The sequence below is a fragment of the Lycium ferocissimum genome, chromosome 2 (genome assembly GCF_029784015.1).
Source record: "Lycium ferocissimum isolate CSIRO_LF1 chromosome 2, AGI_CSIRO_Lferr_CH_V1, whole genome shotgun sequence".
Taxonomy (NCBI): Eukaryota; Viridiplantae; Streptophyta; class Magnoliopsida; order Solanales; family Solanaceae; genus Lycium; species Lycium ferocissimum.
Window position 1 is genome coordinate 68,018,490 of NC_081343.1, and position 14,326 is coordinate 68,032,815.

The window sequence follows — 14,326 nt, forward strand, 5'->3', positions numbered from 1 at the left end:
TGCCTAATGCTTTAACTTCCATCAATTTCCAAAGCACAGTAAACAAACCAAGGCGATTATAAGATTTCAAGACACAAGAAATGATTTACTCCCATTATAATTTTTCTAAAAGATAAGACAGTATAAAATGAAGCATGAGTTAGTAGCAAAAACTTCCAGCACATACAGTCGGGTTAACAACTTTCACTATTTCTATGACTTGTATATCCACAAGCACTTAAGTAAACAGCCAACAATTCTATCATAAACCATTCGTGTAGTATGCTGGACAAATATAAATAGTTCTGGGATAAAAATTTAGTACTGTCTTATCCCTTGTTTGGTTACTAATCCTAGGATAAGTTATCACTACCAGATGGTTGAATAATAGTACCAGGATTAGTGATAAAGCCCTTTTTCTAATAAATATGGTGGAGGGTATTTTTGTAAACAAATAATTCTAAAAAATTATAGCACAATAGATGTAATTTTCAATACAACAAACCGAACGGTCAATAATAAATAATACCAGGATAACTAATTCCACTGTAACTAATGCCTAGATAACTTATCTCCAAACCAAACAACCCCTAAGAAGAGTTACTCTTTTATAAGAGATGCAACAAAAAGAGGAAACTGCTTTCAAAAAATTACTTACTGCTGCTTATTCTAACTATTTGCTTCTAATTACCTCAACTGGCAAGTTTAAAAGCATCAATAAATAGACCATAAGTAAAACCCATCTTAAAATTGTTCAAAAGAGCAATAGGAAAAGTCACCTTAGGCCTACTATAGTAAAACCGTGTCACGTATTCAGTAATTAAAACACAAACTACAGCAGCAATCACATCATTAACTCCTAAAGCTCCAAATGATAGAGAAATTGTTTGCGCCACATAAAATCCACCCAGTAATGATATACCACCAAACAGTGCTCTTCTTGAAGGGGTTTTAAAGTAATTTTTTGAAATTTCAGGGACAATACGAATAATGTCAATTAGTCGCCTAGGTCCTCGTTCATTATCTTGTACAGCTTGGATTTTGAATGATTTTGGTGATGATTTTGACCTAGGTAATGCCCTAATTTTTGGAGTTATGGAGTGTTGGATTAGGGTTGTAGATGGTAAAGCTAGAGAATGGGTCATTTGATATTTATGTGATAAAGGGAAGTGAATATAGGATGGATGATTAAAGCAATAGTTGGTTGAACAATGTACAAAAGATGGAGGCATATGAACATGAATGAAACCCAATCCTCAATGTCCCTATTTTTTGTTTTCCTTAAATACCCCTGACAGAATACGAAAGTAGTAGCAAGGAGCAACACATCTAACCAGAGGACTTTTTTGTCCTTTTGGAAATAAAACTATTCCTCCGTTAGTTACCATTTGCTTCAGCTCCTTGTTCGCAAAAAAAAAATGGTTTTCTCTTAATTAGGTCTGTCTTTATAAGATTTAGAATAAGAAGGGTTAAAATGTAAAGTAAACAATTATCATTCACAGAAAGGTTGAGTTTTCCGGCAATTGTGACTTTTGTATTAACATGGTGAAAGTTTTGTGATTTTTCTGTTAGAAAATACAGTTAAATGAATTTAGCGGAAAAAATGATCATGTATGAAATTTAACCGTCTTAGTGGTGGTACAGGGGATCCATGTTACTTGCACAGTCTCACAAACTTGATGGACAATATCTTTGGGCATCGACAAATGCTCAAAGCTTCAAATTTTTTCAATGTCATTCAATAATTTTGGATTGATGCTTAAAACAAATTGGGAAGTTGACTATGTCGTCTTCCTTTATATCTTGGTCACAGTGATTTGGAAGAAGCAAGAGTGGTTTTAGTCTATCATATTTAATGATTAGAAAGGTCCCTTTTGACTGCTCTGCACCATTCAAATGCGACAGCTAACACAACTTGGAGTCTTTTGTTGACTTTAAGAATGGAAGTCTTCACCAGTTATGTCTCTTCCCCCGCCCCGCCCCCCCACCCCCTCTCTCAAATAATTGATCTCATAACAACTTGGAGTCTTTAGTTGACTTTAAGAATGGAAGTCTTCACCAGTTATGTCTCTTTTTTTTTTCCCTCAAACAATTGATCTCATAACAACTTGGAGCTGTGTAAACACAAAGATGAAGGGTGTCTTATCCTCCGAAAAAAAAAAAAAAAAAAAATGAAGGCTGTCCTGCTTTTGTAGTGGCAGAGAAGTTTGAATATCGGTGTATGTGTAAGATTCTCAAATAATTCATTTTATCTTTAAAATTACTTTTTTAGATATAATATTTGTTATGATTATATATATTTCGCAATAAAAATTATGGGTTGAGATGACCGCGTAGCCGAAAGGCTACATTTGCCCCTGGCTGCTAGTATCAGTGTGCTCTTCTTGATCAAACTTGGTTACTAATTCTTCATCTTGATTTTTAATACCGCTATGTGTTTCTTCTATTAATATTTTAATAATCAAAGTAATATTTATTTTGTGGACCAAGATCAGTATGCTATTGGATAACATGAGAGAACTGATCAGCTTTAAGATAATGGCAAAGACGGACAGGAAAATAAGAAAAAGAACGTGTTATAGACTCCATCGAATCTAACGCCTCTTTTGGGGCAAACTTTCAGAAGACTTAATGAAGTCAAGTCACTTGCCTCTTGGCCCCAGTCGCCCTCTTTCCTTGATAATGGGGTATTCATTGGTTAGCAACCTTTTATCCCTATTTGTAGTTGAATACTTTATTCCTTATTTAATTACAAAAGGAGAAATTTGAAACATTTATTTTTGTCCCAATCCTAACTACTACTTCTCATTGCCAAGTTCTACTTTCAAAGCAGTGACACTCATGGAGAAGTCCTTGTTCTATTTTCAATTAGCATTTTTTATGCTTCAATATGTAGTGACTAGTTCTGCCATCAAGATTGAAACTGACATTGCTACCGATCAATTCGCTCTTCTGTCCTTGAAATCTCAGATCATTGCTGACCCTTTTCAGCTCTTGGCCAAAAGCTGGTCTCAGGACACTTCTGTTTGCAATTGGATTGGAGTCACTTGTGGCTCTACTCACCATAGAGTGACTTCCTTGAACATCTCCAACATGGGTCTAACTGGAACCATTCCGCAATATTTTGGAAACCTCACATTTCTTGTTTCTCTTGACTTGACAAGCAACAGTTTCTATGGCAATCTGCCACAAGAAATGGCTCATTTGCGCAGATTAGAGTTTGTTAGATTGAGTTATAACAACTTTAGCGGTGAAGTTCCTTCTTGGTTTGGTTTTTTAACTAAACTTCAAGTTCTTACTCTTACAAATAATAGTTTTACTGGTTTGGTCCCGTCTTCACTTTCCAACATTTCCAATCTTGCAACTTTGGATTTAGCCTTTAATGCTTTGGAGGGAAAGATTCCAAAAGACATTGGAAATCTTAAAAATTTAAGGGTTTTGAACCTGGAAAGTAATGATCTTACAGGTTATGTTCCTCTATCCTTCTCAAATGCCACAAAGCTGGAAACGTTGATTCTTTCTAAAAATTTCCTTCATGGAAGCATCCCAAATGGGATTGGTGATCTTCACAACCTGAACTGGTTAGGTATGGAAGGTAATCAGCTTACAGGTTCTATACCATTCTCAATTTTCAACATTTCCACACTTGAGTCTATTGGATTTACAGAAAATAGTTTATCTGGTAACCTCCCTACTGATTTATGTGATCTTCTTCCGATACTCAAAGGGCTTCATCTTTCTTCTAATAAGCTACAAGGTCATATGCCACCAAGCTTGTCAGGATGTTACGAACTTCAGATATTGTCTCTGTCAGATAATGAATTTGATGGACCGATACATAGTGAAATTGGGAAGTTAACTAACTTGCAGATCTTATATCTTGGATCTAACCGTTTCACAGGTATGTTACTGCATTTTAGGTTGAATATAAGTAGTTCTTTCTCGTTCTTTTGTTTTCCATTAAGCTAATTATACAAGATGCTGTAACGTGATTGCAGGAGAAATTCCACAGGAGATAGGGGATCTTGTTAATTTGGTGATGATAGGCATGGAGAAAAACCAGCTTACAGGTTCTATACCCAAGTCCATGTTCAATATTACCTCACTGAAACTTCTATCGCTGGAGAAAAACAATCTAACTGGATCACTACCAAGGGAGATTGGAAATTTAACTATGCTTCAAGATCTACTTCTTGGTGGAAACAAGCTTACAGGCATGCAGAAACTAAAAGTTAGTAAAAGTTTGCTATACTAAACAACCGAGCTAAAGATCATTTGTTTTTACATAAATTTTGCAGGTGAAATACCGAAAGAGGTAAGCAATCTCATTGAGTTGGAGGAGTGTAATCTAGAGGATAACAGATTCAGTGGTTCGTTTCCAATAGGGATTTTCAACATCTCAGGACTGAGATTGATTGATCTTACACTTAGTACTCTATCGGGAACTCTCCCATCGAATATAGGTTCGACACTTCCCAACATTGAACTTCTTTATCTTGGTGGCCTAACTAATCTTGCTGGGAGTATACCTCATTCCCTCTCGAATTGTTCAAAACTTACAACTCTAGACCTTGCTTTGAACAAACTCTCTGGCTCGATTCCCAACTCTCTTGGAGATTTGGCACTCCTAGAGACCCTAAACTTAAGGGGAAACAACTTAAGCAGTGACCAGTCTTCTCAAGAACTTAGCTTCTTAACTTCCTTGACAAAATGTAGAAATCTAAAGGAGCTTAGTCTTTCCTATAACCCCCTAAATGGTATGCTTCCAGCCTCAGTTGGAAACCTTTCCACTTCTCTTGAAAAGGTTTTAGCTTCTGATTGCCAAATCAAAGGTGGAATTCCAAGTGAAATTGGGAATTTAAGCAGCTTAATCTTCTTGTATCTATACAAGAACATCTTGACTGGACCAATTCCCATGACACTAGGCAATTTAAGCAGGCTACAAATACTGTCCCTGGCCAAGAATAAGCTAACAGGATCTATTGGAGATAACCTATGTAAATTGCAGAACTTGGGTGAAATATACTTGGGTGAAAATCAGTTCTCAGGGCTTGTTCCTAAATGTTTAGGGAATGTTACTTCCCTTAGGGTGATACAACTCAATTTTAACAGATTGAGTTCTACTATACCAGCAAGCTTAGGTCACCTCAAAGATCTTCTGGAGCTCGACTTATCATCTAACAACATGAGTGGTTCTTTACCTACAGAAATTGGAAATATAAAGGCTGCAGTACATATAGATCTTTCGCAGAATCAATTTTCAAATGGTATTCCTAGAGAAATAGGAGACATGCAAAATCTGATACACCTTTCTTTGGCACAAAACAAGCTGCAAGGATCTATACCTGACTCAATTGGTAGCATACCGAGTTTGGATTTTCTAGACCTCTCGAATAACAATCTATCTGGATCAATTCCGATGTCCTTAGAGAATCTTCGATATCTCAACTATTTCAATGTTTCCTGTAACAGCTTGCATGGTGAAATTCCCTCTAGTGGTCCTTTCAAGAACCTTTCTGGCCTGTCATTCATGTTGAATGAAGCATTGTGTGGTGCTCCAAGATTTAGTGTCCCTCCATGCCCCACTTCTTCAAACCATAGATCAAAGCGGAAAAAGTTACTTCTGATAGTCTTTCCTCTACTGGGAGCTGTTGTGATAATTGTTTTTATAATAGTGGCATTTGTGTGGATGAGGTACAGAAGAGAAGGAAATGTTCCAGACCAAGCTGATTTGTTGGCTACAAGGGAACGAATTTCATACTACGAAATAGTACAAGCCACTAACGATTTTAGTGGGAGTAATTTCATTGGTTCGGGGAGCTTTGGTTCGGTTTACAAAGGAATTCTCAGAAATGGGACTATCATTGCAGTTAAAGTGTTCAACCTACAACTAGAAGGTGCATTCAAGAGTTTCGAAACAGAATGTGAAGTTCTTCGCAACCTTCGCCATAGGAATCTCACCAAAGTCGTTAGTAGTTGCTCCAACCTTGATTTCAAAGCTATAGTGCTGGAGTACATGCCTAATGGGAGCCTTGAAAGGTGGTTGTATTCGCACAACTACTTCTTAGACATCATTCAAAGACTAAGCATAATGATAGATGTGGCATTTGCATTGGAATATCTCCACCATGGTTGCTCTACACCTGTGATTCATTGTGATCTGAAGCCTAGCAATGTCTTGCTAGATGAAAACATGGTAGCTCATGTAAGTGACTTTGGCATTTCTAAACTACTCGGTGAAGATGAGAGTGATTTACACACTAAAACATTAGCGACGTTGGGCTACATTGCACCAGGTAAATCTCTTTATACTTCTTGTCTCAGTATCCTGTCTCATTTTCCTTTTCTCGCGATTAAATGATTAAACCATAAGTGCGGTTTTATTGTAGAGTACGGAAGGGAGGGATTGGTGTCGCTACAATGTGATGTTTATAGTTATGGGATCATGTTGATGGAAACATTTACAAGGAAAAGGCCTAACGATGATATATTTGATGGAGATCTTAGTTTAAGGAAATGGGTGAATGATTCACTCTCAGAGGCAACAAGCAAGGTTGTAGATGCGAATTTGCTAAAGCCAGAAGATAAGGACAAGATAGATTGTGTAGCATCCATCATGAAAGTGGCACTAGATTGCTCTGTTGAATCTCCTGATGAAAGGATCAACATGAAAGATGTTGTAGGAATGCTACAAAAGATCAAGATTCAACTTCTTTCATGTTCTGCAAGTACATAAAAACATTTTATTCATGTCACTTAAGGGTATAGCAAGTGTTTGGTAAACTTCTTAGCTGCATACATAGATTGTTTATTTATATTTTGTTCCGTTTATATTTTATAGTCATTTACTCATTTATATGCTACCTCCATATTATCTGCTTTTTTTGAGGTTTTTGCACTCTTTAAAAAATACATTTAATAGAATTAATCATGACAGTATTTCTCTCAATTACCTTTTATCTCTCCTTAAACGTCTCACTTAATTAACTCTAGTAATTGGAACAGTAAGTATCAATTTAGAAAAGGATAAAAAATGACTTCTTATTTGTGCGAAACAACAAATTTTTTTGAAACAAATTCAATTTATCAAAATATGATCAAGAGGTAATACTTTTCAGCAGATAAGTTAAGTGTACGAAATATTACTAACAAATATCAAAGCACAAGTAGCAAACATGAAATTTGAAAGAAAGAAATAAAATTACCAGTAAGATTATTCTAGCAATTGCAGTCCCGATCTTGTTGGTTATGCCGATGCAGGATATTTATCTGACCCACACAAAGCTAGATCTCAAACAAAGCATGTATTTATTCTCTGGGGGTGCTGCCATATCTTGACGATCTACAAAAGATCCTATTGTGGCTACCTCATCAAATCATGCTGAGATAATAGCTATTCATAGAAGCGGCCGTGAAGTTGTGTTGGCCATCAGCGATACATCTCATTCGAGAAAAGTGTGGTTTGAAATGTGATAAAATACCCACAATCTTATACGAAGATAATGCGCGATGCATTGCCCAACTGAAGGAGGATTCATAAAAGGAGATAAACGAAAGCACATTTCACCAAAGTCGTTCTTTCGCACACGAGCTCCAAAAGAATGGTGATATCAACGCGAAATGTATTCGTTCAAGTGATAATATGGGCTGATTGTTCACTGTCTCTACCAACGCAACTTTCGAGAGATGGTGCGCGGCATTGGAATGCGACTCAAATATTTGGACTGAAGTTCTCATCGGGGAGTTGTACATGTTGTCTTTCTTTTTTTCCATACAAGGTTTTGTCCCATTGGATTTTTAGCATTTTTTAATGAAGCGACGAAAATGTATATTATTATAAATATGTACTTTTTTCCTTCACTAATTTTTCCCACTGGGTTTTTTCTAAGTAAGGTTTTAATAGAGAGCATATTATCATCAAATAGACATCAGGGGAGTGTTATTAATATTATTATAATATTATGATGTATTATCTTTAGGAGGAATTTTAGGGTTTGTTAGGGTTTGTGACCAAGTCAATTCTCCTATAAATAGAGTAAGTTCTCTCTATCAGATTTTATCACTCATAAAAATAAAGAACTAACTCTCTTGTTCTACATATATTCTTGCACATTTATTTGTTTTCATAACAGTTCATTAATTTTCTATATTTTATAAATGAGGGTTTCAACATGGTTGCTTACAAGTCAATAAATTTAAATCCAAGGGCAATTTAGTCATTGGGTATTAGTAATATATTCAAACACCAATTTACTTGACAGTTAGCTGATACTGTATATTCGACGAGGGTTTAATGTGCCATATGCACAAGTAAAATCTACGTGTCTCTTTATACTTGTAGCCAGCGCATAGATTTACTCCTCATCATCTCTTTCTCTTTGACGACTCGCCGGGGTTATGCTAATTCGCCTCCAGGTGAATTTTCTCTTCGTATCTCTTTCTGTATTTGGGTATTCTACAAAGTTCCTCTATTTTGGTTTGAATTAATTTCTTCCTGGATTTTGGTGAGTAGTGCTCTCTTCTTTATATTTTTTCCTAATAATTGCTCCAATTTGTTAGATGTGTTAGTTTTCCAATTTTGAATCCTTTCTTGCTGGGTTTTATACATCCATGTTAGCAGGGGCGAATTAATGGGCTAATTTTGGGGTCCGTAAAATCAGGTGTTTTATGTATATATTTTCTAAAATTAGTATAATATTATCTGCTGACACCTATGTTGCATGCTATAAGAAGGCTAAATGATGCATTTGGTTGAATCTTGAGTTATTTACTTAGAGGGCTGGGGATCGATTCCCATTTAATACTGTTTTCCCTTCTTTTTTAAGTGGATCGCCCATGTTTTAAGAAGTGGGGGCTATCGCCTTTTTGAAACTTTGAGGTCTGCCCATCGTCTGCTAAGCGAGTTGAATAGAAATTTCTCTATATACTTTGATAAACAATCTTGCTGGTTTGGAACTTCTCTTGCGATATCTAGGAAATAAGGTCACATCTAATTGATTAGTTAGTGTTTACTGAACTATGGAAACTCCTTAATGAGGAGTTCAAAAGGTATATGTGCAGGCAGGGACTAGGATTCAACAGGTCGTGGATGATAGATCAAGGAATAAGGTATTATGATGATGCATGTAGGTGTAAGTACATATCGAATTTTGTAGTGCAAGATGTAAAATTCCTGTTAGCACACAAGGTAAGAATGTTGAGTATACTACATATCCATTCATACTTCTTCTTTTGTTGGTTTTTGTTGTTTGGTCCAATTTTTTCACTGAATATTGTCAATGTAATTTTGCTTCTGAAGCCTCATCTGCTGGATTGCAGGTTTCCCATTCATCAAACCACCGCCAAAACTTCTATAGCACTATGGTTATTCATATTCAGGATGATGAATCATTGACAAAATGTTCAGTGTTTTATTTGATGGTGTTGGACGCATGCTCAATGACAACTTCAGACTGTTGGTTCACTTATCTTTTAGTCTTTCTAAAAAATATTGGATTATCCCCAAGGTTTGTACCCATTTTCTTGTTGTTAGGTACTCTGATGAGCATGTGTCTTCCAATAATCTATTTAGCATTAAGACCAAAAGAAATATAACCCTCTTCCTGCATTTTAAAATTAAGAGAGTTTCAGAAGACTATGTATGGTTATTGCAAACAGGTACATCCATTCAAGCACCACTATTTGTTGGTTCAGTAAGTGGTACATACAGTTAATTTTCTTGCGCTAATAAATCATTATTTGAGTTTATTTTGACAGATTCTTGTTTTCTTATTTTCATTTTATTGACTTTTAATATTTTCATTGAACATTACATCATACGTGCCTTGCAATTGCTAACCTAGAAGTCTACGTGTGCGTTTCACAATACTCGATAAAGCAAAAGCATGATCTTGGTTCGTTTTGGTTTTTTTTTCTTTTTTCGGGTGCTGTGTTATGATGTTTTTTTTTTTTCCTGAAAAACAATTGTGGGTGTTGGTGATTTTTTGACTCTGTTGTTTTGGATTTCAGAGAAGAGGCGTGCTGAGCCTGCTAGGATTAGGGAATGAGTATTGCTGGAAATTTCACAAAATTATCAAGTAACTTCTTTAGCTAAACAAAAGTATTTAAAGCTGCTGGAACATTAAGGAAGAAGACAACCAAATATTTTAAAAAGAAGAACAGAATCTGAAACAGTGCAGTCTTTTGTCTAATAAAAGGTTGGTTAATTAAACACCATTTGCCTTAAATGGATAAGGTTAGAAGTTGATCTGGAATTCAACTGTTTATCAACTTGTCGGGACATTCAAAATGGTTCACTAAATGGATAAGTTTAAATTAAACATCATGTATCTGCCTTAATCAAATTCTTCTATGAAACTAATTTTGCTGTTGTCTTCCAAGATGCGATGCTGATGTTTTGGGGAAGGACATAGACCTACTCCTGCTGCTGCTTTTAGCTGTTGGGATAATAGGTTAGTTCTATTCATTAGTTTTCTGTGAACTACATATTGAACACAGTTCGTTTAGCCTCTAAGCTGTCATCTGTGGAGATACTGCCCAATTTTCTTCACTTTTTTCCTCTCCTTTGAAATCTGCCAGGTACATTTCTCTTCATTTTTGTCTTTAACTTCAATCTTCTTTATCTCTGTAGTGGATCCTTTTACCTGTTTTTCCACGTATGATACTATATTACACCTACTCAAATTTCTCTATCTTGTATAGAAACGCTAATTTCCTACCTTATGTAACAGGGCCCAATGTTCTTATCGAATGAGGCTACACTCGGCTGACCTTCGAGTTAATGTATCGCATTTTATTAATATGTAAATAGAATGTACATAGGGATCTTGTAGAAAGTGACTCCTAACCAAACTGCATCAAGCAGTTTATACGTAATAAGTTTGTCTTTTCAATCTTTGATATGTTTGCATTTCACCACTCATGGCATGTACTCAGAAACTGAAAAGTGGCATAAATTGTTCACTTTGCAATTTAGTATGAAGCTTTTGCAAATGAAGTCTGACCTTATATCCTTTTAAATCTGGTTTATGCACGGGCCATACACCCCTAGTTCAAAAGAGAAATAGACCATTATGCACGTGTTCCTTCATCACTGTGACCTTTATTTCTATCCTCTTCCCAATATTTATTTTTGCAAATCTTACCAAATCACAACCAAATATTATGTACTCTTTAAATAAATAAAAATGATGAGACAACTGGAGCAAGTACTTATGACCTAAGAAACAAGACTCTTAAAATTTGAAGGCTCAACAAAAGATATTTCAAAAGCATGAGCTTGATTTTGAAATGCATTTACTTTGAAAAATTGGGTGAATTGGTTGAACTCCTATGGCAGGTGAAACAATCAATACAACATCAGCAATCTTGAATCAAATATTGACTACAAATATTAATGAACTACACAATCAATTACTGTTTATATTCTCAATTTTAAAAGACTAACTGAATGGAACATCGTTAGTTTCATTTTCCTTAAGGACTATGTTTGCACCAAGTTGACTGTTCATACCAAAAACTTAGGAGTCCAAGAATTTCAGCTAAAATATTTGGAGCTTAATAAGGAGATTTTTTAAGTTTGTCCAAACAAGCTTTTTAGTTTGTATATTTAAAAAATTTAATTAGTCAAAAAAGAATAAGTGAGTAATTCAAGTAGCCTGTAAGTAGAATACAAAACATATTATATAGGATATAGAGTTTTTAATCTATTGATCTGTTGTTTGACTTTATTTTTACAGTGTATATTCCCTTGGTGCTTCATTTGTACTTTGAGCTATCTATCAACAAAATCTACATATTGGTAGTAGAAAAAATTAAATATTCAATTGGAAAAAAAATCTCAAACCATATATGTATAAAGGCAGAAACGGAGTGCCCATTGTTATTAGTACATGATTAGTATCTGGTAGCGTAGAATGCAAATACAAATTCAAAATAAACACCCAATAATCTTTCATGATAGAAAAATTAAACATTCAACTAAAATTTCTTAAACCAATCTCAAAAAGATAGGGAGGCAAGCTTACGTCATCCACATACACATAGTATGTGCCTAAAAAAATGTTTCAAGTATAGCTAAACGTTAACTGTTGTCTAAAATTTAATTCTCAAACCTGTTTGTAATAAGAAACAAATAAAGAAGCAAATTTCAACGCTTGTTTGATCTTCTCAACGCGGAGGTTGATTCAAAATTTGAAAAGAGTTCTTGCAAAAGAAATATTAGATTTTTCTCAAAAATCATTTTTTTAGCCGAACCCTTGAAAGAAAAGTTTTTCTATTGTAATAAAAATCGAAAAACTTTAATGATTAGTTGAAAAAATGTTTTACCTAAAAAATTGAAAAATTATTTGCAGGCTCATTTACTATTGCCATGACATCATTTCAACTTAGAAAATTTAATAGTTCATTGGACTTCTAATTTCGGGTTATTGAGTTACTCTCTCTGTTAGTGGACCAAAAAACTTTCCAAGAATAAAAGATTGGGATTCATTATAATAATAGTGCTATATAGTATGTCTTAAAAAATGGACGGTATAGATAAAAATTATGCACAGACACTAACAAATACAAGTGGAAAATAGTTGCGGCAACAAAAAGAGAACCAACATACCCGTTAAAAATAGTTGCCTGATTGTTGTATAAGGAATATATATGAAGCATTGGAGTATTGTTGTTAGAAGGCGTGATTCTTTTTCCGCGAAGAGAAGCGTTTATACAAAAAAAGTGTGTATGATGCGTTGCCTTTATTCGTTTGTGAAGTGTTGCTGATTCGTGATAAAGGAATTTGAAGCATTGGAGTGAAGTGAGGCATTTTGTGATGGTTGTTCAAAGGAGTGGTTTTTTTTTGCTCAAGCGAAGAGACACTTTCTGCAAATAAGTGCTATGATGCGTTGCCTTTTTTTTTCTTTTAAACGTTGGTGGCTATTAAGTAAAATTTTAGAAGTTTAGTTAGGCAATTCTAATTAGGTTTTTAAGAAGGGTAAATATGTAATTTAACTTTCAAGTTAGGGAGTTCATGCTTTTAATATAATATACATATCGGAAAAGGGCCAAAATTACCCCTGAACTTTGGGAAATAGTCCATACCTCTGTAGGTTATACTTGTAAAATTATACCCTTACCGTTATACTAATTATACCCTTACCGTTATACTATAGTCCAGATATACCCTTATGTTAAATTATTCACACGATGGCATCATCTTAGACCTTGACCCCATTTCACCCCAAATAATTTTTTACCCACCAACTTAACGGCCAACCCTGGATATAATTTTTTCACCCAACCCATTTTCTTTTCTCTTTCTTACTCTCTTCTTCTTCCTCCACGTCCATCCCTCGATCCTCCTCTACACCTCCATGTCATTCTTTTTTTTTTTTTTTTTTTTTTTTAAGTAACTCTATCCAAATTACCAAACATGTAGCACCGGATTAAGGTCAAAATTAATGGGCTTTAAATTCTTCCCCTTGGATTATACAACTCTATTTCAATTTCTTAAAATAAACTTTCAAACCAGAGAGTAACTTGCGTGTGTAGCTCAAAATTGTTCAACTTACAACGATGAAGATAATGGTAGCCATAAAACGTGTTGTTGATTATGCCACAAAATCACTGTTAAACCCGACAAGGTACATCTTTACAATCTTAACTTTTTGATAATAATTATGTTAAATTCCATCTATTAAGTTTCACAAATTTGAAAACTATATTGATTGGAAGTATGATAAGTATAGATGATTCATTTATACTACGGACCCGATTTGATTGAGATTAAAGGGTGTGTTTGGTATGAAGGAAAATGTTTTCTTGCAAAATGTTTTCCGGGGCCGTTTAGTCACAAGTATTTGAGAAAAAGTAGTTTTTGTTTTCAAAGTGAAAAATGGTACTATTTAGAAATTGGAGGAGCTGGGGTGAGGGATCGGAGATTGTGGACATGGAGGAGTTGGGCATGGAGGAAGAAGAAGAAAGTAAGAAAGAGAAAAGAAAATGGGTTGGGTGAAAAAATTATATCCGGGTCGAGTTGGGTTAAATTGGTGGGTAAAAAATTATTTGGGGGTGAAAATGGGCTGGGCATCTAGGATTATGCCACGTGGTAGACCGTTTAACATAAGGGTATATCTGGACTATAGTATAACAGTAAGGGTATAATTAGCCCTATAGTATAACGAAGGGTATGGATGAACAATTTCCCAAAGTTCAGGGGTAATTTTGGCCCTTTTCCGTATAGATATAGATAGATACAAGTACAAATTGCTATGGAGATCTGAGTCGTAAGTAATGTTACTCATAATAAACATTATACACATGCAAAACATTGTTTATCACTTTATATATACATGACATGTAT

General features: G+C 34.9%; 3 protein-coding genes and 1 long non-coding RNA gene across 6 annotated transcripts in view; 3 read left to right on the forward strand and 1 right to left on the reverse strand.

Moving 5' to 3' along the window:
- The window catches only part of LOC132047035 (pentatricopeptide repeat-containing protein At3g29290), a 44,293-nt gene extending 33,474 nt beyond the window's left edge, over nt 1-10,819 (reverse strand). Inside the window, exon 1 of the mRNA XM_059437915.1 lies at nt 10,810-10,819. The gene's annotated coding sequence lies outside the window, so the exon portion shown is untranslated. The remainder of the gene's footprint in view (nt 1-10,809) is intronic.
- On the forward strand, nt 2,772-4,248 carry LOC132047034 (LRR receptor-like serine/threonine-protein kinase GSO1). The gene is made up of 2 exons (XM_059437914.1): nt 2,772-3,880; nt 3,978-4,248. The coding sequence occupies exons 1-2, from the start codon at nt 2,821-2,823 to the stop codon at nt 4,232-4,234; spliced, it is 1,317 nt and encodes a 438-aa protein (XP_059293897.1). The 5' UTR covers nt 2,772-2,820; the 3' UTR covers nt 4,235-4,248.
- LOC132047033 (receptor kinase-like protein Xa21) lies at nt 4,248-6,863 on the forward strand. The gene is made up of 2 exons (XM_059437913.1): nt 4,248-6,275; nt 6,369-6,863. The coding sequence occupies exons 1-2, from the start codon at nt 4,739-4,741 to the stop codon at nt 6,713-6,715; spliced, it is 1,884 nt and encodes a 627-aa protein (XP_059293896.1). The 5' UTR covers nt 4,248-4,738; the 3' UTR covers nt 6,716-6,863.
- LOC132047036 (uncharacterized) lies at nt 8,265-11,028 on the forward strand. 3 transcript variants are annotated; one of them, XR_009412802.1, is made up of 3 exons: nt 8,265-9,485; nt 9,988-10,430; nt 10,710-11,028. It is a non-coding gene; the product is annotated as an uncharacterized LOC132047036 (long non-coding RNA). The 3 variants fall into 3 exon arrangements; XR_009412804.1 differs by having other exon boundaries at nt 8,267-9,166; nt 9,298-10,430; XR_009412803.1 differs by having other exon boundaries at nt 8,267-10,175; nt 10,360-10,430; nt 10,710-11,025.
- The last annotated feature ends 3,298 nt before the right edge of the window (nt 11,029-14,326 follow it).